The following is a 23,828-nucleotide window of genomic DNA, read 5'->3' as shown; positions in this document are numbered from 1 at the left end:
TAATGCTGCTCTTCCTGAGATCAGCATTTGATAGAGGGAGAGAAGAAGCTAGGCGCTGTAATTTGAAGCAGGATTTCTGAGTAAAAAGCAGAGTAAATCCTGACGGGGCTCCTAGGAGAGACCATGAGTCCCTTATTACCCTGTGCACACTGGCGGAGTGACATTTTTCCCTATATCAACGTGTGTACAGCCTGACAATCCCTGCCTGTGGACTAGGAAGCAGGACGCTCACCGTCTCCCATAGGAGTCCTTTCAGGATTTACGCTGCTTTTTTACTAAGGCCCTATTCACACGACAGGGTTCCCGAACGTGTGACACCCGTTCAAAAAACGTTCGTCACATGGCCGCAGTAGGAACAATAGACCCCAAATGGGGCTATTCACACGACCGATTTTTTGTGTGGCATTACCTACAGGGGGGCTGTGTGGCATTACCTACAGGGGGGCTGTGTGGCATTAAAGTCTTAAATCACAAAGCACAATGCCAAGCGTCAGATGGAGTGGTATAAAGCACGCTGCCACTAGACTTTGTGGAAACGTGTTCTGTGGAGCGATGAATCACGCTTCTCTGTTTGGTAGTCTGATGGATGAGTCTGGGATTGCCAGGAGAACGTTACCTGCCTGACTGCTTTGTGCCAACTGTAAAGTTTGGTGGAAGATGGATAATGCTATGGGGTTGTTTTTCAGGAGTTGGCCTAGGACCCTTAGTTCCAGTGAAGGGAAATCTTAATGCTTCAGCATACCAAATACATTTTGGACAATTGTATGCTGACAACTTTGTGGAAACAGTTTGGGGAAGGCCCTTTTATGCTCTATTTTGCCCATTTATCCAGAAGAGCATTTGTGAGGTCAAACACTGATGTTGGACGAGGGGGCGCTGTACGCAATCTCAGTTCTAGTTCATCCCAAAGGTGTTCGATGAGGTTGAGGTCAGAGATCTGTGCAGGCCAGTTAAGTTCTTCCACATCAAATGCACCTGAAAATGCCTTTATGGACCTTGCTTTTTGCTCTAGGGCACAGTAATGCAGGAACAGAAAAGGACCTTCCCCAAACTGCTCCCACAAAGTTGGAAGAATACAATTGTCCAAAATGTCTTGGAATGCTGAAGCATTAAGATTTCCCTTCACTGGAATTAAGGGGCCGAGGCCAATCCCTGAAAACCAACCCACATTATCCCTTCTCTACCAAACTTTACAGTTGGCACAATGCAGTCAGGCAGGTAACGTTTTTCTGGCATTCGCCAAAGTTCGATTCATGTATCGGATTGCCAGATCGAGTAGCGTGATTCATCACTCCACACAACACGTTTTTACTGCTCCAAATTCCAGCGCTGGCGTGCTTTACACCCATCCATCCGACTCTTGGCATTGTGCATAGTAATGTCAGGCTTGCATGCAGCTGCCTGGCCATGGAAACCCACGTCATGAAACTCTGGGGGCACATATTTTGAGCGGATGTTAATGAAGAGGCTTGGTCCTCTGCAGTTATGGAGTCAGCAGAGCGTTGACTACTTTTAAACACAATGCGCCTCAGCAATCGACGAACCTGCTCTGAAATTTTACATGGCCTGCCACTTTGTGGCAGTGTTGCTGTGGTTCCTAAACGCTTCCACTTTAAATAATACCACTCACAGTTGATCTTGAAATATCTAGGAGGGAAATTTTTCTTTACGAAGTGGTGGCGTCCTATTAAAGTACCACACTGGAATTCAGTGAGCTCTTTAGAATGACCCATTATTTCACAAATGTTTATAAAGACAGACTGCGTGGCTACTAAGTGCTGGATTTTATACACCTGTGGCAATGGGACTGAATGAAACACCCAAATCCCTGAGTTCAATGATTAAGAGGTGTATATATATTCTAATGCTCTACAAGAGGCACGCATACAGATATCTGAATGGGAAGTAAGGTTTGCAGACTGCGGTAGAAGGAATCCCACAGAAACATGGCAAGAACCATACCTCCCAACTTTTGAATTTGGAAAAGAGGGACATTTTAAGCCACGCCCCCTAACCACGCCCAATATCCGGCATCAACACATCAAATCGCGGCCAGATCCTTCTGCACATAACGCGCGCACATTCTCACTGCGGCTCTCTAGACTGTCTGGATATCACAGATATTATGGATCCGGTTATATAGTCTATGTGTTACTTTTCCTATCTTGGGTATAACATTTGCTCATCATGGCGGCAGCTGCAGGACAAACCAAAAGGCTGAGAACAATGAAAGTCAAGAGGGAGTCCCTGTGGTGGATGACTTTTCAATTGACAGGTAGCAGTTACATGATGGGGATTTTTTTGTTGTGTAACTCTGCTACCGGTCAATGGAAAAATCATCCACCAAAGCCCCCCAGTAGATCGCTCCACACACAGCCCTCCAGTACATATCTCCAGATACAGCCCCCCTGTAGATGGTTCCACACACAGTCCCCCTGTAGAAGGCTCCACACACAGCCCCCCCTGTACATGGCTCCACACACAGCCCCCCCTGTACATGGCTCCACACACAGCCCCCCCTGTACATGGCTCCACACACAGCCCCCCCTGTACATGGCTCCACACACAGCCCCCCCTGTACATGGCTCCACACACAGCCCCCCCTGTACATGGCTCCACACACAGCCCCCCTGTACATGGCTCCACACACAGCCCCCCTGTACATGGCTCCACACAGCGCCCCCCTGTACATAGCTCCACACACAGCCCCCCTGTACATAGCACCAGACACAGCCCCCTGTAGATTGCTCCACACACAGCCCCCTGTACATAGCGCCACACACAGCCCCCATGTAGATAGCTCCAGATACAGCCCCCCTGTAGATAGCTCCAGATACAGCCCCCCTGTAGACCGCTCCACACAGCCCCCCTGTAGATAGCGCCAGATACAGGCCCCCTGTAGATAGCGCCAGATACAGGCCCCCTGTAGATAGCGCCAGATACAGGCCCCCTGTAGATAGCGCCAGATACAGGCCCCCTGTAGATAGCGCCAGATACAGGCCCCCTGTAGATAGCGCCACACACAGGCCCCCTGTAGATAGCGCCACACACAGGCCCCCTGTAGATAGCGCCACACACAGGCCCCCTGTAGATAGCGCCACACACAGGCCCCCTGTAGATAGCGCCACACACAGGCCCCCTGTAGATAGCGCCACACACAGGCCCCCTGTAGATAGCGCCACACACAGGCCCCCTGTAGATAGCGCCACACACAGGCCCCCTGTAGATAGCGCCACACACAGGCCCCCTGTAGATAGCGCCACACACAGGCCCCCTGTAGATAGCGCCACACACAGGCCCCCTGTAGATAGCGCCACACACAGGCCCCCTGTAGATAGCGCCACACACAGGCCCCCTGTAGATAGCGCCACACACAGGCCCCCTGTAGATAGCGCCACACACACGCCCCCTGTAGATAGCGCCACACACACGCCCCCTGTAGATAGCGCCACACACACGCCCCCTGTAGATAGCGCCACACACACGCCCCCTGTAGATAGCGCCACACACAGGCCCCTGTAGATTGCTCCACACACTGCCCCCTGTAGATAGTTCCACACATAGCCCCCCTGTAGATCGCTCCAGATACAGCTTTCACTCACCGTCAGAAGGCAGGAGTCTTGCAGCGGCGTTCTCACTGGTGAAGTCAGGTGACAGGACTGGTCCACTCATGGGCCGGCATCAATCCTAGTGAGAACACCGCGGCAAGGCTCCTGCCTTCTTCTGATCGCTGCTGCAGTCAGCAGCGATCAGCTGTTTTGATGCAGCGCCCAGCGGGACATTTTGAAGACCGGGCAGGACAGCGGTGAGAAACCGGGACTGTCCCACCGGAATCGGGACGGTTGGGAGGTATGCAAGAACACACATTTCAGTGAGATTTTGGCTTGATCAGATTTAATGCTAAGGTCTTACAACAACGCTGTAGTTTATATCAATAACGAAGCCAGTCTTCAGTGGATCATACTCATTTTATTGCAAAATATATTAGCAGGTGGCTCACTCAAGAATTACCACTTTATTGTAGGTTGTCCAAACCCATAGACTGTACCAAACTTAATCTTAATCTTTCTTTAAAACAGTTGGATTCAGTTTCTGTTTACTTTCTTATTTTAGTTTCATTTGAGAAAATATTTTTCCTCTCACTATTTTCTTATTTCAGTTTTACTTACGTTGCAGCGTATTTCCATTGCCTCAGATCTGGATCATATGGTCACAGGGGGAACAAATTTGGATGGTCAAAATTTATGTATGCAAACTGAATAATAAAAACTGTATTGAGCTGGTTTTGGAGGGAGCATCCATCTTTTTTTTTTTACTTAAAAGGTCCATGTTCTATACGAAGCTTTAAAGAGCAATTCCGTATCATACTGCACTCGAATGAACTATCTGCACCGCAACAGTTCAGAATTAATGTTACCTGCCCTACATCTTCTTTACTGCCTGACAAGCCCACTTTGTTTGGGAGTGGAGCTCGTAGACCGGTGGAAATATCAAATCCGCGCACATGTGATGTCAGTCCAGAATCATCTTCACAAACTACTATCCAGAATAAACTGTTACAGTATAAAGTGAAACATGTTTTATCTTGTTGTGGGGACTTTTAATTTTATTGCACAGTATTTTAGACTCAAGAAAAGTATATTAGGTTTATTCAGCTACTAGTACATTAGAACTATGACAAGACCTTTTCCCAAAAGATATGTGATGGACTTCTCTATCAATATAATTTAACAAAACGGAAGATTAGTCCTAAAAAAAAGAAATCATCTTCAACTGGGTTTTGTGGAAATAAAAGTGAAATAGAACATTTTAAATGAAAGGGTGTATGCCAATGAGTCATAGTTCATGCTGAACATCCCTATTTTCTAATGGGTACAAGGTTTCCCCTCACCCAACTGAAACGACATGTTTAACAACCCATGCACGTATAGGAAAATACATCCTAATTATAAATAGGACATGTTGTCCTCTTCATTGGGCAAATTGTTCTTCATTAGTGTCACGTTATCAAGTTCACTTTGGATTAATTTTTGCATACTAAGAGGGACTTTCCCTTTACAACACCTTGAACGTCCTTTTTTTTCACTTCACGGTTTGCCAAGTTTCCCTTTTTTAAAAGGTATTTTAATTTGTACCTCATTTTCAACATCTGTCCATAGTTAACAGTCAATATTAGATCACTAGAACCATTTCTCAATAAACCATTTTTCCCCAATGTGCTTGTACTAAATAACCAAATAGGAGAAAGCGAATATGTTATGCATATTGCCAACGGTCACATTACAGGGTTCAATGGTGATCTAAGTTCGGTTCATTAGAATAGTGGGGGTAATAGGTCTGTATTACAGACCGCTAAATACTAGTGCAAAATGCTTGCCTAAAACTAGCCTTATTGCAAATTGGTTTACGATTAACAGTAAGTCATGTTAGTCATCCAGTACTTGTTTGCTTTCTATATTATTCATCTTTTCATCTATGATTCAAGAACCTTTCCATACAATGCCAAAGTAAGTACTTACAAATTTTGATTTGGTGAATCAGATGCTGGAATGCAAAGATATTTCATGCCCTGTGGAGATAAGAACACGCTATATGAATATGTAATATGTACCTTAAGACACTTTTTAATGTGAAGTTGTAATTATTAATGTTAACAATCATCAGAAACAGCTGTGGCGTATTTTTTTAGTGCATTTTTAGTAAACAAAGGTTAGGCCTCATGCACACGACCGTAGCGGTTTGCACGGCCTATAATCACGGCACGGATGGCCCGAGGAGTGTCATCCGTGGGCCTTCCGCAATCACGGACCGTGCACATACAAGATGTGCATTGACTTCAAGGAGCCCGGACTGCAAAACTTGTCCTATTTTTTGTGGTCTGGGGTCCCAGACAATGTCCGGACCGTGAAAACCACGGTTATGTGCATGAGGCCTTATTCTTTATATAATGAAAAGTTATACAATATCATTTCTGTATCAATTTGTCATGTTTTCTAAATCTCTGCTTGCGGTCACTCAATGGAATACTTCATGGTATTCTTCTAGGGGATAAAAAAAAAAAAGTGTCCTGGTCATGTGATGGACACAGGTGCACGGCTCGTTACAAGACAGAACTCTGATAACTGTACCGTACCGAGTCATACACCTGTGTGTCCGCTCACATGACCAGGAGCTTTTTATTCCCTAGAAGTGAACAATTAAACTTTCTATTGAATGGCAGCAAGCAGATATCTAAAATCAGTGGTGCCTTGCTGCTGATTTCGGCAATTAACCCCTTAAATGCAGCGATCGGTTGCAAACACCACATTTTAGGGGTTTCTAGCACATCGGTAGACCCCATGATAAAATCGCAGGCTTTGCCGATGGTTGGCATTGTGACTGGAGGCCAAACAATGACCTCAGTGTCTGCCATGGATGGAAGCCTATCGACAGGCCTATCGATTGACTTCCTGTCACTCTGACAGGAAGCATCGGTGTCATTCCCTAAGCCCACAAAAAAAAAAACTGTGGGGTCAAAATGCAAACTGTACCCCTAGAAAAACTCCATGAGGGGTGTAGTTTCAAAAATGGGGACACTTTTGGGGGGTTTCAACTATGTAGGCACCACAAGACCTCTTAAAACTTGACATAGTGCCTAAAATATATTCATAGAAAAAAGGAGGCCCCAAAATCCACTAGGTCCTCTTTTGCTTCTGAGGCCTGTATTTCAGTACATTACCACACCAGAGCCACATGTGGGATATTTCTAAAATAAATATGGAGTTGCGTTTCTCTGGTAAAACCTTCTGTGTTACAGAATTTTCTTTATTACAAATGAATTTCAGCAAAAAACATGTAATTTGTAAATTTCACCTCTACTTTGCTTTGATTCCTGTTAAACGTATAAAGGGTTAAAGAAACTTTCTGAATGCTGTTTTGGATACTTTGAGGGGTGTATTTTTTAAAACAGGGTAATTTATGGGGACTTTCTAATATATGAGGCCCTCAAAGCCACTTCAGAACTGAACCGGTCCTTGAAAAAATAGTTTTCTTGAAAATGTGAGAAATTGCTGCTAAAGTTCTAAGCCTTGTAACGTCCTAGAAAAATAAAAGGACGTAAAAAAAAACTATGCAAACAAAGTAGACATATGGGAAATGTTAACTAGTAACTATTTTGTGTGGTATTACCATCTGTTTTACAAGTAGATACATTTAAATTTAGAAAAATGCTTATGGAGTTTTTGACAAATAAATATTAAATTTAAAAAAAAAAAAAAGCAGTAACATAAAGTACAATATGTCACGACAAAACCATCCCAGAATCGCTTGGATAGGTAAAAGCATTCCGGAGTTATTACCACATAAAGTGAAACGTCAGATTTGAAAAAATCGTCGTGTTCACAAGGCCAAATCAGTCTTGGTTTTATAAGTTTCTTCTTTTTTTTGGTAAACTCCCGTGTATAGCTCAAAAACTGAATCAAAACGTGTTCTGCTCCCAAAAATTTCCCTTCCCTCAAAAGGAGTCTTTCTATTCCGCCCCATTTCCATAACATACCAAATGGTAGAATAATTTTAGACTTATGTTGGCTATAGTGTTCCCCAATATGCTCCTGCCAACCACAATAGGACCAGTTTAAAGGTAACCTGTCACCAGCATTTCACCTATTAAACCAGCAATACCAGTTGGTAGTGGGTGAAAAAATATTTCTATATAACCTATAATTGTCTTCTTAGTCGGCTCTGTAGCTCTAGTATTCAGTTTTTTAGTGTTCCCACACCGTATGCGAATGAGAATAAGAGAGTGACATCGTTTGAAAATAGTCAAATCTTAGTTTGAAAAGAGTCATATCTTCATTCCTCATGTCTTTCCGAGTTTACCCCGCCTCCTTACTTTTGATTGACAGCTCCTCGCCTCCCCCAGCACACAAAATCCTGCACTTGTGCATTGATTTCCTATTCTGGTGTGTGCGCACAAAGGCACACCGGATTATTACGATAAAAAGTGCGGAATGTTTGCAGACCGTTATTTACAGTCGGAGGAGTTTAGGAGAGGGGATAATGGTAATGAACTTTTGATAGCAGCGGCCAGTGAGGGATAACTAAAGTTCAATAGGTAAAATGCTGGTGACCGTTTCCCTTTAAACCCCCTATGATCTGTTAACTTTCCCTATTTCTCCTATGCATACAGAATGATTTACGCTATAGTCACTTATTGTAAATTAAGAGCAAAGATTTGATGAAGTGGGACTATCTCGTGACACATACCTCTGACAAAATGGTGCAACGGTTATCTCATTGTATAGGCTTACAGTGTGATACAGGTGTAATAAGTTCCCATTAAAATGTACACCACACAGTATAATCATTTTTTTTTCTGTATAGAATAGCGTAGTCTACAAGACTATTCTATACAAAAAAAAAAAAAAAAAAAGCATGCCAGCGCACACCAGCCCAGTCACACTTGGTGATACATTCGGCGTATACCCTGGAAGCTTTCTTGGCGCGTATACCCAACATATGGCTCTAATGTGATGTAAATAAAGTTTTGATTGTAGTTAGGAGGCACTTAATTTACCCTTTGTTATAACACTAATAGAAGAGTCACATTGATTATCAAAGATATATAAAATGTATCTTGATGGAGAAAGTCCCTTTAACCTATGGTACCTAACAGATGCCCTCTATGCTAAAAAAGCATTTCACCACTTGGCTGATTTGTGGATGCATTAGTATGTAAAGTGCTACAGATATAACTATGTGCTCCCAATTGGCCAATTAGGGTGCTCAATTAACATAAAAGGGCACACTTTCTAAGTAAAAGCACATGCTGGTTGTGCTTACTAAGAGTATCTGCTAGATGCCCTAAATTTAAAGGATCTGTCTTGATTTACATGGGTGCATTGAAAGGAAAAAAAAAGTAAACTTTTGTGGTGATTTTCTGCATGACTGCGGAGCAGCATTTGAGGACAAAAGATGCCCGAGGCTTAACTGTCGGACAAAAACACTGGCAATTCTTCAAATTGAATCAGAAAAGAATAAAAATAAAATACAGTTGAAGATTATGTATATAGATTACCCATATCAAAATTGTATAGAATACTTTTTTTTGTGTGTAAAAGGGCTTACTGTAGAATAATCAAAGTGTATAGCGCAAACCACCATGAGAGGTAACGTGTACATGGATACCAGATTTTGTAGAATTGTAGCCTGTGAGCCGTTTAGAATACGAGAGAGCTTTTGATTGAGCATAATCCAATTAAATTAGTCTGTTTTGGGTGTCTGGGATTGGTAATCTGGGTAAATTTATGCCAGTCACTGATTGGGTGAGATGGAACAATGCTTAGTAAGAACCTAGTAGTTTGTTTTTTTGTAGCCTCACCAACTACACTTCAATACAGAGAAGCCTGGTGGCAACATTTTGTCAGAAGATGTTCTTGATGGATCTGTGCCCTGTGAACCACACTGATTAGTAGAACAAAGGGGCCTAGGCTCTCCGACTGTAGTTTGTTAATGGAATTTCCCATTTACCACAATGTAATGTGCGTTAGGGGGTCACTTTCTTTCTATATAATAGGATACTTCATCATTGTATGAAGAGAATGAGTGTTTTTATTTCAGAAGTTGTTTCCCTAAATTGTGCTCAGTACCATATAACCAATCACAAAGCAATCTAAACATCAAAGTGACTTTTCAAGAACAATGTTTGATGACCTTGAAACTGCTGTATAATACAACCACTTTATATCAAGACCTCTAAAAGTTTATAAATAGGAAACTACTTTAAAAGTAAGGCAGCTGTGTCATATGAAACTCGAAAGCTAAGTGTCGAGAGAAGAAAAAGTAGCCTATGTGAAACATGCCGAGCTATAACGAGAGCTTTTGTTTCACATGAAAAACAGGTGTTTGTGGCACAAGAATCTGTTCGGCAGCTGTGAGGTTATCAGTGGTAGAACTGCCTGCACAAATGCAACAACCCAGAGATACACTATAGTAAACATGTTGACATGCCGCATAGTACTGGGAGCGCTTCCAAAGGTGTCATGTAGAAAACTAAATGTACGCATATACATATGTTGTATAAAACAAATTATTGATCAGATAAACTGATGGAAACATATTTGCATTGCACAACAATATAGATAGCTACCGATTTCAACGAAACCCACAAAATTTACATAACCAAGAGATATTTACATATTAAGAATCAATTTTAAAAAAGTTCATATGCTTAGAAATTCTCAAAAAAAAACCTAAAGTTAACGCTTTCTATCAAAAATATGCTTTTCATGAGGAGGTTCCTTAGCTTTTTATCAACTCTTTATCGAGTGTATGCAGCTGGCTTAAGGAGACTAAAAATAAATTCATAAATAAAGCTAAAATCCGTTTGGTAGAATACAGTTTGTCTGCTGCACGTGAAGTTTATTCTGCATTGTTTAATTCTTACTATAAATTCAAGAAGTTGACAATAGTGTTACCACAAAATCTTGTATAATGTTTCCAATATTGAAGAAAAAAAATTGTGAAATATTGTAATAAATTAATAAAATCAGAGTCCATAAGGTTGCATCAAACCACTACGATGGCATCTTCAATATTATAATACATGTCAATTCATGGAAATTTCTATTGACAGGTCAGTAAATAATATTTGTATAAACATCCCATCCTGATGTCAAAACCTGACAATTATACGGAGATGGGTGGCGCTACGTAGGTGCTTCTGCTGTACCCCAGCACTGACAGACAGCCTAGAACAGTAGTGTTCCATCACTTTTTAAATAAGAGGTTCCTCAGCAGCTACTATTCTGTGTTCCAGCTGCTGCTGCCCCTCCACATTCAATGAGCTGTATATATCCATACATGCACTTTGCCTGTAGCCACGTTTTTATAAGGTCATGAAACTTCTTGGTGACTTAATATTCTTTTACTTTACAGTAGGGGGTTCTCTATCCAATCCTTTTTTTTTTTTTGAAGGATTGCCATTTAAAAAAAAAAAAAAAAAAGTTGTTTAACCTTTACAGCTCTGTCCTTCAGAATTTTTTATTTTATTTTTGCTATATACATTCTGAATTACTACGGTATTAGCATAGTCCATGCTCCGAGAAGCTCTAGGTAAAACCTAAAAATCGATATCTTACAAATGCAGCATGGAGAGAAATTAATATAGATACAGTATAAAAAAAAAAAAATAAAAAAAAAAAGAACATTGCTAAACTAATGGACACAACCCAATCCAAAAAAATTACAAAACAATAATTGAAGAAATGAGGTTGATAAATTGTTCTCCCACTGTAGCCCACAACACACAATTTAGGAGGAGCAACCTGTGTGGATGCAGAGAGGTCAGGATGGACTTCAACGGGAAGCAATAATGAGGTTATTTTAAAAGCAAGATAATGGAGGCGATAAAGCTCATCGCTTTAATGGTAACCAAATAAACAGGAAGGCAAGCGTAACCTAGAGTCATTACTTCATTGATGTTAGAAATGGATACCAGGCAACCCGACAGCCAGGACATTGCGTAAGTGTTAACTAAGTGACATATAGAGGACCTACACGTGTTCCAAGTACATCAGTATGTAGGGCAGTCAGTTAACAATTACAGACAGGAACTAAAAATACAATTAAAGGGCATTTAAAAGGAAGTATTACTGTTTATTTATTTTATTCTCATCTCATATCACACTGCTTGTAAGCCTGAAAATCTCAGATGTAACAGCCTACAACACTACGGGCATATTTTTTTATTTTATGTTAACACTTCTTTATGGTTATTACACTGTACAAATTACTTTATTTTGAAAGCATTTATTTCTAAAATAAATGAAGCTACAAATGTGTTAACCAATAACCAAAACGCGCATGACCTAGTCATCACACCAGCTACCGTAGCTTAACCCCATTTCTCATAGCAACTTGAAGCGGAGCTGAAAGCACCTGATGGTAGAACATGAAAGCAATTCATTTCACTGCTTCCATTTGTCTTCACCATTTTTATGCTTTGGAGTAAAGTGATTTTGTTGTAGACATTTAACTCTCGCTTGTTTCAAGTCTTGACAATCTGAAAATCCTACAACTTGTTCTGTGTTTCAAGCTCTCACTCGGTTTAACTGATTTTTGGTTTCAGGAGAGGCAATGATTTCATCTAGTTTTGGTGGTTAGGAATTGGATTGATCAGCACAATACATTTATCACACTTATACATATATTTATTATTAGTTTAGAAAATCTGACGCCATATACAGAGCTGAAGTGGTGACAACTACTTGTATACACATACTGTTCAATTTCTATCATGACTGCTAGATCTGCCTACTGCACATATGGGAAACAATAAAAAAAAAAATAATTCTATGCGTGGTATATAAAAGCCTTGCTACACGTCAAGCAATTCCAAACAGCAACATTAGAAAAATGACTACACAAGATGTACCCATGTGATATCTGAATATATAATGTAGTCGAAATAAATATTTTACGTGGCACGCTTTATTGGGATAAAGTAAAAAGCTTCTTGAATGACATTATTTTATACTGAAAAATCTTCTGCAGGGTACCAGCAATGAACGGACAATTGTACCTTATTTTTAAATTGTACATTTTGTAATTTTTCCATTTTTGGAGGGAGTGCTCATTACTTAACTTTATTCTAAAGCTACTTTTGAAAATATCACATATTGCGATATTTATAAAGATAGCTTTATAATACTGTATATTAGTAGTTTGCTAATTATACGAGTAATATCTTTCTATGGAACTTATGTTTATATTGATATAAACATGGACTTGCGCTTAGCAGGTTGTACCGTTGGAAACTTTTGATAGAGAATATTGTTTCATGCACCTGGGATACAGTGTGAATGCTTGAGAAAGGTTAAGGTCCCCCGAAACGTCACATAGATGTGCAGATACTCTTTCCACGTAACTAGACGTCTCCATGCTGATTTTTGCCGAGAGCAATGTGGACTATTGGTAAACCACCACATGGACTTTTGGTAGATCAAACAAACAAGGAATGATACGCACTGAAGGATTTGATTATTGTTGCATATGTATCGTAATACTTTCACTTATTTATAAAGAAGTTAAAGGCTATGTAAACCTTTGATGGGAATTTTTTTTTTCATAAATATGTCAGTGTGTTTGGTGTAATTTAATTAGTCTTTATTAAAAAATGTGTTTTACTTTTTTTTAGATGCAGCTGCTCTGTATTCTTTATACAGAGCAGCTGTATGTAGCGCTAAATCCTGCCCCAGTCAGGTAAGCGGGACTGATGATTTCAGTGTCAGCGGGTCCTGTGTGTCTCGGACACGCAGGATCCACCTGTTATCCATCACATCTAAGTTATGAACTTAGATGTGATAGATTACAGATGGATCTGGCGTGTCAGAGACACACAGGACCCGCTGACACTGAAGTCATCAGGTCCGCGGGACTGAGTGATTCAGGTCATAGCGAAAGATACAGCTACTCTGTATAAAGAATACAGAGCAGCTGTATCTAAAAAAATAAAACTACATTTTTAATAAAGACGAATTAAAAAGTTAGACCAAACACACTGACTGACTAAAAAATAATAAAAAAAATGCCCTTCAAAGGGCTTACATAGCTTTTAAGCATTAAGGTGTAGCTAAACGTTTGACAAACTTCTGACATGTCATAGTGACATGTCAGAAGTTTGGATTGGTGGGGGTCCGAGCTCTGAGACCCCCACCAAATCGCTAGAACGAAGCAGCTGAATCGCTCGTTCGTGTAAGCGCTCAGCCGTTTGGCTTTTTCCAGAAATAAATGTATCGGAGTACAGGCTCATAGACTTTCTATTGAGTCTGTACACCAATACATCGATTTCTGGAAAAAGCCAAACAGACAAGAAGCGGCTGAGCGCTCACACGAGTGCTTCAGCTGCTTTGTTCTAACGAATGGTGGGGGTCTCAGTGATCGTACCCCCACCAATCCAAACTTCTGGCATGTCACTATGACATGTCTGAAGTTTGTCAAACGTTTAGCTACACTTAAAGTACTCGTGTTTGCTGTGCATTTTGGCTCTGGATTCTGACTGTAGGTTAAAGGGAGAGACCTTGTTTTTCCTGGTGGTTTGACTATTTGTTGCGCTGCTCGGATGTTTCCGTAATTCCCATGGAACGTACGGGAGCCCCCTCACGCAAGGAATAAACCAGCACCCACCTTCCAGAGCGGAGACCTGCAGCTATCCGACATTTATGGCATATCCTGTGGATATGCCATAAATCTCTAAACTTGGAATAGTCCCTTAATGTATCCCATGCTACTCTTATATTACTACGAGGGACATTCAGTTCCAAAAATGCTTTGACTTCCTATTTAATATCTATCTTCTTTTCAATTAGTTTGAACCAAAAGAGATTAATCTTATAAAAGAATTCCCTCTGCTTCACCTTTTTTTTAATCCCAATTATGAATGAATTATATAATAACACTAGGTTTATTCAGGACATTGTGTCGTGTGTCTAAGGGCGGATTTACACGAACGTGTAATTCGTCCGTGCAACGCGCGTGATTTTCACGCGCGTCGCACAGACCTATGCTAGTCTATGGGGCAGTGCAGACTGTCAGTGATTTTTGCGCAGCGTGAGTCCGCTGCGTAAAACTCACGACAGGTCTCATATATTTCTGCGTTTTTCACACATCACCCACCCATTGAAGTCAACGGGTGCGTGAAAATCACGCGCACCACACGGAAGCACTTCTGTGGGACGCACGTGATTCGCGCAACAGCAGTCAAAAGTATGTTTCTAAAAAGGAAAGGACCACGTGCTTTTCTGTTTACAAACATCCAAACAGAGTGTCATAATGATGGCGGCTGCGCGAAAATCACTCAGCCGCACATCCTATGTGATGACACACGGAGCTGTTAAGTGCCTTTTGCGCACGCAAAACGCTGCGTTTTTTTGCGTGCGCAAAACGCACACGCTAGTGTAAATCCGCCCTTAGAGTAGCAAGAGAGTTTTTCCCCCGGGATTCCGCTCCTGCCACAGATCCTACCATCCCATCTCCTCTATGTAGTTCCCAAATTATGTCCTCTTTGCTAGGATTTGTAGGGAGTGTTTTATGCTTAGTTTCCGGTCACAGTTTTCATCTACTACTTGATTGAAATCTCCTATGAATAATATCGGGTCAGTAGAGATGGTTTTAATATGCCTTTGTATATTGTTCAAGATCTCTAGGGGGATCCAGCTGGTAGTTTATAGTCTTTATTTATTTAAATGATTATTCTGTATACCTATATATGAAAAATCTTTGATTATTATTATTTCAGAAACTCCATTCATAATTGGTCATGTCTATTTTTGACCTCATAAGGAAATATTGTGTTGTGTATTCACATGATAACATCTATTCTACTGTTCATTATATTAAATTTACCAACAAAGCTTCTTAGACCCTGTTGACACAGTTCTTTTTTTGCAGGCAGAAAAATCTGCCTTAAAATTCCTTCAGGAATTTTAAGGCAGATTTTGACCTGTCTGCAAATTCTTGCTGTGATTTTCCGCTTGCGGCCAAAAACCGCCACGAAAATGTTCTCTGTCTGCCATTGATTTTAATGGGAGGTCGGAGGCGGAACTGTGGCAAGAAAGAGAATTCTGTTTTTTTTTTTACCGTGAGCGGCTAAAAACTGCCAGCAAAAAAAAAGATGCCTCCTGCCTGCTATTGAAATCAATGGGAGGCGGTTTTAAACGTTATTTGCAGCGGTTTCCACACAGTTTCCGCATAAAAATCAGCGTAAAAACAAACAAAAAAAAACTGTGTGAACTGGGCCTTACTCAAAATATTCTTGACTAAATTCCACCACTTTTCTCTTTCTTAGATAACCTCTCTTCACACTTAAAATAATCTGAACATCCTTTTTAAAATTTGACGGTGCACAGAGTTAAGGCCCGATTACACGGGCCAATGACTTGGCGACCAAATGCTCGTTCCCGATCATTGCCCTGTGTAATCAGGGAAACTATCAGCTGATGAACGAGCAAACACACATTCTTCGGCTGATCTGCTCTTTTATGCAGAATTAAAATTAATCGTTGTCGGCAGCACATCTCCTAGTGTAAATCGGGAAGACGAGCCGACATGATTGGATATGTATCGGAACGGGCGATCGTAGTAATGAGCCCTTCTCCCCATACATATCCAATCATTGCGCCATGTGATAGGAGAAAACAAACCCCTATTAACGAGCTCTCATTGATCGGCGCTCGTTTACACGGCCCATGCAATAGTACCCTTAGAACAGACCATTGTCATGTATTATGAATGAGCTACCATTAGTAATAGCAACTTACAAAAAGAATACAAAAATTAAAGCATTATAACATCTTAGAAAGTTATAGGCTATGAATCTTGAATACTTTTAAAGGAGTATTCGCTACATCAACACCAAGAGCTACAGATCAAAACAATTGATTACAGAATATGCAAAGTGTGTATATTACAGCATAGGCAGAATTACACTGGTACATTTAGGGCACAGTTTACCCTGCTGTAACACTAGTCTTAATAAACATATGGAATTTTGAAAGAAGGCTCGTGTGATAAATTAGAACTATATGTACCACAAATCATAAATAGATTTGAGAAGGACAGTGTTTTATAACACTCCAATTCGAACATGTCCCTTTTGATTTAAAATTGTATTTAGTTTTCACAAATGATTTTCAGGAAAGCATGCCACATAAGATCTTGCTCTAGAGTTAACCCGAAAGTTTAATTTGTTTTGCTATATGCAAATAACTATTTGCCACCTGGCTAGTCCTTTCAGATTGGTCAACCCTTATTTGACTTTACGGCAACAGGGGACCAAAATAGCCCATTTTCAAGGACATTTTGTACATATGTTGTCAGTATGAAATCTGTCAGTGGTTGCATGAGGGAACACTGAAAGTCTGGAGGATGTCCATCATGCCACAATAAGAACTATGCATCTGCCTGCCTCAGCTAACATGACTCATGAACATTTTCTAAGCATAAGCCATGACTGACAGTGTGTACTGGAGTGTAATAAAAGTATAGCTCAGGAGGCAGCATTTATCAACCAGCAGTCAATGCATCAGTGTCAAGATGAAAAAGCATATTAAATGATGGGCATTATGATAGGATTAGGTTTCTTGCAAAAAAATATCATGTCCGCAGAGCTTATACTAGTCAGACATTTGATAAACCCTTCCCAAAATTACTACCTACGGCTGTTAAAATCGCATTGGTTATTGGAGAACAGTATTTATGGGACACATTGTCATTAATTTAGGACAATATTCTATATTAGGCTTCCAAGAATCGAATTTTCCACCAGTCTGCAGTAAAACGGGCATTGACAGTCTGGATCTTCGAATTATCTAAATCGTAAATGTTCAAAATACTGGAACCTCATTGAGTGCTTGTATGATATTTAGGGCAGATACAGACGGATGTTGCGTTTTTGCGCGCGCAAAAACCATTTGACAGCTGCGTGTGTCATCCGTGTATGATGCGCGGCTGCGTGATTTTCGCGCAGCCGCCATCATAGAGATGAGGCTAGTCGACGCCCGTCACTGTCCAAGGTGCTGAAAGAGCTAACTGATCGGCAGTAACTCTTTCAGCACCCTCGACAGTGAATGCCGAACACAATATACAGCAACCTGTTAAAAAAAAAGAAAAAGTTCGTACTTACCGAGAACTTGCCGGCCGTTGCCTTGGTGACGCTTCCTTGGTGACGCGTCCTTGGTGACGCGCCTCTCTTGACATCGGGCCCCACCTCCCTGGATGACGCGGCAGTCCATGTGACCGCTGCAGCCTGTGCTTGGCCTGTGATTGGCTGGAGCTGTCACTTGGACTGAATTGTCATCCCGGGAGGTCAGACTGGAGGAAGAAGCCGGGAGTTATCGGTAAGTCAGAACTTCTTTTTTTTTTACAGGTTCATGTTTATTGGGATCGGTAGTCACTGTCCATGGTGCTGAAACAGTTTAACTCTTTCAGCACCCTGGACAGTGACTATCTCCAGACGTCGCGTACCGGAAATTTTTTTGCCGAGTTCGGCCGAACCCGGTGAAGTTCCGTTTGATTGTCCGGGTTCGCTCATCTCAAAGACACTCCACTTGGATGTTTGGAAACAGAAAAGCACGTGGTGCTTTTCTGGTTACATTGATCCTTTTGACAGCTGGTGCGCTGTTTCAGTCGGTTCGCACGGACTGAATGGGTGCGTGATGCGCGAAATACGTGGAGATATTGAACCTGTCGCGCTTTTTGCACAGCTGACAAACGCTGCGCAAAAAGCACGGACTGTCTGTACTGCCCCATAGATTTGTATTGGTCTGTGCGTGGCGCGTGAAAACCACGCGGCCCGCACGGACCGAATACACGCTCGTGTGAATCCCCCCTTATTGTCAATAAAATGGATAAAAGGATTAGTAAATGTTCCTGTTCTTCTTAGGAACAATAGCTCAATCTCCTGCACAATACCTATATGAATGTCTACACTTATCTCTTTGGTTGTCACTTATGAATTCGCTTCTTCGTATCTGATGGTAAATTGTCATTTTGTCAGAATGATCACTCAATAACACGTGTACAATTCATTCATCTGTTGCGAAGAGATTAATTTAAAAAAGGACAAGCAATATGGCTGCTCTTCCTGTTGTCACTTTTGAAGTTGGGAGGGGGGGGGCAAGGATGAGACGTTGGATGTTAATATACTCGATCCTTTGTTTGCCCTGGAGATAGGAGGTGACAGTTGTCTGGCAGTTGCTTATCCCGCTCGCCCTATGCTCTATGTACATGGCTGTCCCAGAACGAAATATTAGACTCATGCACGGGGCTGTAGTACGGCCATGTGCAGAGCCTTGTTTTTTTTCTTAAAACGGGTTGTACACATAGGACAGCTGCAATAAATATACTCTATTAGAGTTTATGAGGTCATAAAATCGCCTAATGGGACATCTCCTTCCATTAGCAAGTGCGGAGAGCTGATGCAAAAGACTGGCCCTCACTCCACAACCAAGTGCAACCAGGTCAAGCCATTAAATTTAATAGGTGCAATGTAATATTACATATCCCCTTAACAAAACGTTGACAAGCCTGCAGCTGTCATTCCAGAGAGTGCCAGTAGCGTGACCCCCATGTGATTAGATCACCCTCAGTGGAGTGGTCACAAGAAAGAGTGTACTTCTAGTTGGACAATCCCTTTAAATACGTATGTTTTCAGTAAATTTACAGTAAATATTATGCAAATAGTTATCAGTCACCCCCCTCCTTTCTCTGCTGCCATTATCCAAGACTTCACTAGGGTTGTATTAATTTGAAAAATGGCCTTCTTATGAAAAACTATTTGGCCATGAAAAAACTATTTCAAAGAAATCAGCTGCTTTGTGTAAATCTTCTATTTAGCAATATAGTGAAAGTACTGAAGGAATTGTGAATATAGTTGCTAGGAAACAACCAAGGTTTTGTTTTTTTTATCTTTTGGGAAGGAAGTTTCTACAATGGGTGGATATATGCTTTAACAATAATAATGAAAAAAGTAGATCTTCAAAAAGTGTTGACTGTACAGCCGATCATGTGGCTTCTCCGTATACATTAGTAGCAGGAACATCTACGGTACCATACACCTTTTCAGCATACACATGTGAATCCTATTCAGTTCGGATTGTTTACTGGGCACAGAGATGTTTTACAGGATGGGTGGTCTGTATAGAACGTGCTGGACATGTTTCAGGAACTTATAGGAACACAGAGTTTTGGTCATGACGAAAAATGTCAGCCTGTGTTGGCTACAATATCCAAGTGGCTGATAGCAATGGACAACATACATACAGTCATATGGAAAAGTATTTCTCTTCAATTATTACACAATAATAATATTAGGCTAAGTAAATCTAGACTGTGGCTCTCTGCACACTATGTTTTGGCTCTTCGTTTAACGTGTCCATATGGCTCCATTAGCTTAGCTGGTATAAGTCAGTAGACCTTTATTTTTTTTTGTGTATGGAATAGCGTAGTAGACTACCCTTTTCGATCCAGTGCAAATACATATACCGTGCAGTAGAAGTGGTTCTTTTTTTTTTAACATGGGAGTCTGAGTGACACATGCTACTAGATGGCATACATCACATGTATACGTTTAACGTATACGTCAATGCCTTTTCAACAGATGACGTATATGTTAAACAGATACCATTATAGTCTATGGGCATACTTCATGGGTTAAACAGATGCTTAACAGACTATAATGGTATCCGTTTAACGTATACATTGTGAACAGTGTCATAAGAGTTCATGATATATACAATTGACATACAGCATAAAAATGCTATGGTGACGGATGCCACTGTTAAGGCATCCGTCACAACCTATGTTTATCTTATAAGTTGGGAGCTTTCTCCGGTGTATACATTAAGCATAGGCCAAAAATATGATGTGCACCAAGCCTAAATAAATACATAACACACTTTAAAAGTATCGCTGAAATTACTTATGGAGCAAACTTATCCTACACCCACATTACACAGGTGAATAACTTAATGCCTCCTACAGGCCAGGATCACAAACACAGTTTACATTACAGCCAAAAACTGCAACTAAAGTATGACATCTAATTCAGACTGAATAAGTTTAGAGACGCATACCCAGAAGCCAGCTTTTAGGTACAGCAGAGTACACTATAAACAAATAACATTTCCCAAATGTCCTGATGTGGCAGCTTGCTATGATTTGTGATATCTTTAGTAAGTAATACTGTGCACAGACTTCTTGGTCCACTGACTAACCAGATGTACTATACTCCTTACATTAGAACATCACTGAATTTGCATTCTTCTTGTAGTACAGGCAGAATACAACAAAGCCTGTACATTAGGGAAATAAAAAATGCTAGTTATTTTCCTGGAGACACGTACTGCATATTCAATCATTAGAAATGGAATATTATTTAAACTGTGAATTAAGACTTCACATGGAAAGTAAAAGAATAGGTCTCTGACTAATAGAAAAAAAAAAAAAAAAGACACTGGCCTTCCGAAAATACATACAGTATTACAGCTTACCTAAGACACACAAGATAGCTGGCGGCTATACACTCGTTCGGCTGGCATCTATCTCCCCAACAGTCCCATAAACATGCAGCTTGGCACAGCGCAGCATGTAAGTTTATGTCAATGGGAGAGGCGAATAAGCCGCTGTCAGAGGCCTATATGTGGTGGGAAGAACCTGTCTCGCGAGACTACGTTTGCCTTGCTGGAAATCTCACAGAAAAGATTTAGACGTGTCAGGATTCTGAATACACATGACGTCCTGGCTGGAGGTAATGTATATTCATTATCAGGACACTGTAGTAATGTTATAGTGTGTGTATGTAGCTGCACATAACGATATAGCTATATCGCTATCTGCAGTGTAAATGAATGGAGAGAAGTGTATGACGCTGATTGGTCAGCATCATACACTCCTCTGTACAATGCCCACTTGGTCTAAAGTAAAAACACGCCCACTTAGGTATTAAGAAACTAATTAGCATAAAGCTAAAAATCGCTCATAAAGTGGTAAAAATAGATCGTTTTTCGAAATAAAAAGCACTGTTACCTACATTACAGCGCTGATCTCCTTATGTAGGAGATAGGGCACTTATAATGTGGTGACAGAGCCTCTTTAACTTCCTGCCACCCCATGACATACATTTACATCATGGTAACTATATAGTTCCCAATAGGTGATGGCACAGGCAAAGGAGATGTACCGTGACTTCCGGTTGCTGGCTGTAATATACAGTTGGCACATTGCTCTTACTAACAGGATCAGAGAGAACTTCTGGGTGCCGGAGGGTTGTTATGGCAAAAATAAAAAACAATGCCAGAATTGCTTTTTTTTGTTCATCCTGATGTAGAAGTAGCCCTTAGAAATATCTGTGTAATTAATGGCTACAGGCACCACCAACTCACGGTACCAGATCGCCAATAAAATGTTTTTTATTACATCAATGTATGCATAGACAGTGTAGGCAACGTTCCAGTAATACATTGAATATAGGTGGTGAATTTCAACACCTATTACCAAAGGTATCTTGTAGTGTAATTTACTCCACTTTAATTTTGACAAAAAAAGTTATATCAGTAAAAGTTATTTTTTTAAACTCCAGTCCTACCCCAGTATTACATTGGCCTTCCTCAAGTCCATGCCTCCCAAAAAATGGAATATAAAGAAATAAAAAAAAGAAAAAAAAAGTGTATGTAACTCAAAATTATACCAATGAAAAAAAGTAAACTCATCTCGCAAAAAAAAAAGACCTTCACACAGCTTGTTGACAGAAAAATAACATTTTTAGACTAGAGACAAAAATAGTTTTCTTTTTTTTAAAAAAGAAAAAGAAAAAAAAAAAGGTTTTTATTGTGTAAAAGTAGTAAAACATAAAAATATAAATTTTGTACCGCTCTAATCGTACTGACCGCGGAATAAATTTGACATATCATTTATACTAAACGGAGAATGCTGTAAAAACAAAACCCCAAAAATTGCTGTTTTCTACCCCCCTTAAAAAAATTAAAATAGGCCATGTTCTTAAGGGGTTAAAGGCTATGTTCACCTTCGTAACCAACTTTTTTTATTTTATTTTTCTAACGCATCTAAAATAAAAATGAAAGCAACTATGCAAGTGGACTTGATTAAAAATGTCCATCGTTTTGGGTCTGCAGCTCCTATGTGTAGTCTTATCTTGCAGTCATACTCCTTTCAATCTCTCCTCTACTTCTTGATAACCTACATCAGTAGGCATATCCCACAATACAGTTCTAAGGTCTCCATCTCCATTTTTTTACATTTTATTTCCCCCTTTAAATCCTACTTTCCCAATTTGTAGTATGTGAACAACAGGTTTGAAAAGGGAGGTAGGGCTTCGAATGCTTTGTCCTGGCTGGGAGGTAGTGGAAACCTTCCCCTGTGCTAGGAGTGCAATTAACAAGCAGAACTAAACTCCGCTCTTTCTAAAAGGTTACATATGGAGGAAGTCAAAGTCACAGACCCCTCTTTTGCTAGGCATCTAAAAAAAACTGTGCGTTTCAGGAGCTTGCAGCTCTTGTAGACTGACAAATATAAACAGAGAGGATACTTTTTCCTACCGAAAAAGATTAGTAGGTTTACCTGCAGTACTATGTAATATCACAGATACACAGTTATATAGACTGAAACAAAGGCAATTCTGAATAGTGGAAAGTTCACACAAATGTGAAGCTTAAAGGCTGTGTGCACTTTTGAAATATATTATATATATATATATATATATATATATATATATACACACACACACATACATACACACACACATACATATATATTTACTAAAGTAATGTTTTTTGCGTTAAGAACTATTGTAATGGACTTTTCAATTTTATTTTTTTTTTACTTTTCATGACACAGCCTGTACGCATCCTATATAAAAAGAAGCTGTATCTCTTTCAGCCGAATCAGTCAGTTCAGCAGAACTGATGGCTCGGCTGAGAGAGGGTCCTGCATGTCTCTGGCACACAGAATCCACCTAATATCAATCATCGATATTAGCTAGATCCTGTGTGTCCGAGACATGCAGGACCTGCTCTAAGATGAGCCGTCACTTCAGCTGAACTGACTGAAATCGGCTGATTTAAAACCATACAGCCTCTATTTATACAGGATACAGAACACCTGAATAAAAATAAAATAAAAAAAATAAATTAAAAAAAAAGTCAAATTACAAAAGTTCTTAAAAAAATAGAAAAAAAACAATAATTTATATATAAAAAAAAAACATAAAACAATAAAAGGGGTTGTCAGGGCATTTTCCTTAGCATAGGTCATCCATATCAGATCGGTGGGGGTCT

At 40.3% G+C, this 23,828-nt stretch overlaps 1 protein-coding gene across 1 annotated transcript in view; it reads right to left on the bottom strand.

Annotated features, from left to right (window-relative positions):
* The window catches only part of DUSP22 (dual specificity phosphatase 22), an 80,293-nt gene that overhangs the window by 20,885 nt on the left and 35,580 nt on the right, over window positions 1-23,828 (bottom strand). Inside the window, exon 4 of the mRNA XM_075826690.1 lies at window positions 5,520-5,569. Within this exon, the coding sequence (XP_075682805.1) occupies window positions 5,520-5,569 (50 nt within the window). The remainder of the gene's footprint in view (window positions 1-5,519; window positions 5,570-23,828) is intronic.

Source organism: Rhinoderma darwinii, chromosome 5 (genome assembly GCF_050947455.1).
Source record: "Rhinoderma darwinii isolate aRhiDar2 chromosome 5, aRhiDar2.hap1, whole genome shotgun sequence".
Taxonomy (NCBI): Eukaryota; Metazoa; Chordata; class Amphibia; order Anura; family Rhinodermatidae; genus Rhinoderma; species Rhinoderma darwinii.
Note: the sequence above shows the minus strand (reverse complement) of the source record. Positions and strands in the feature narration are given on the sequence as shown.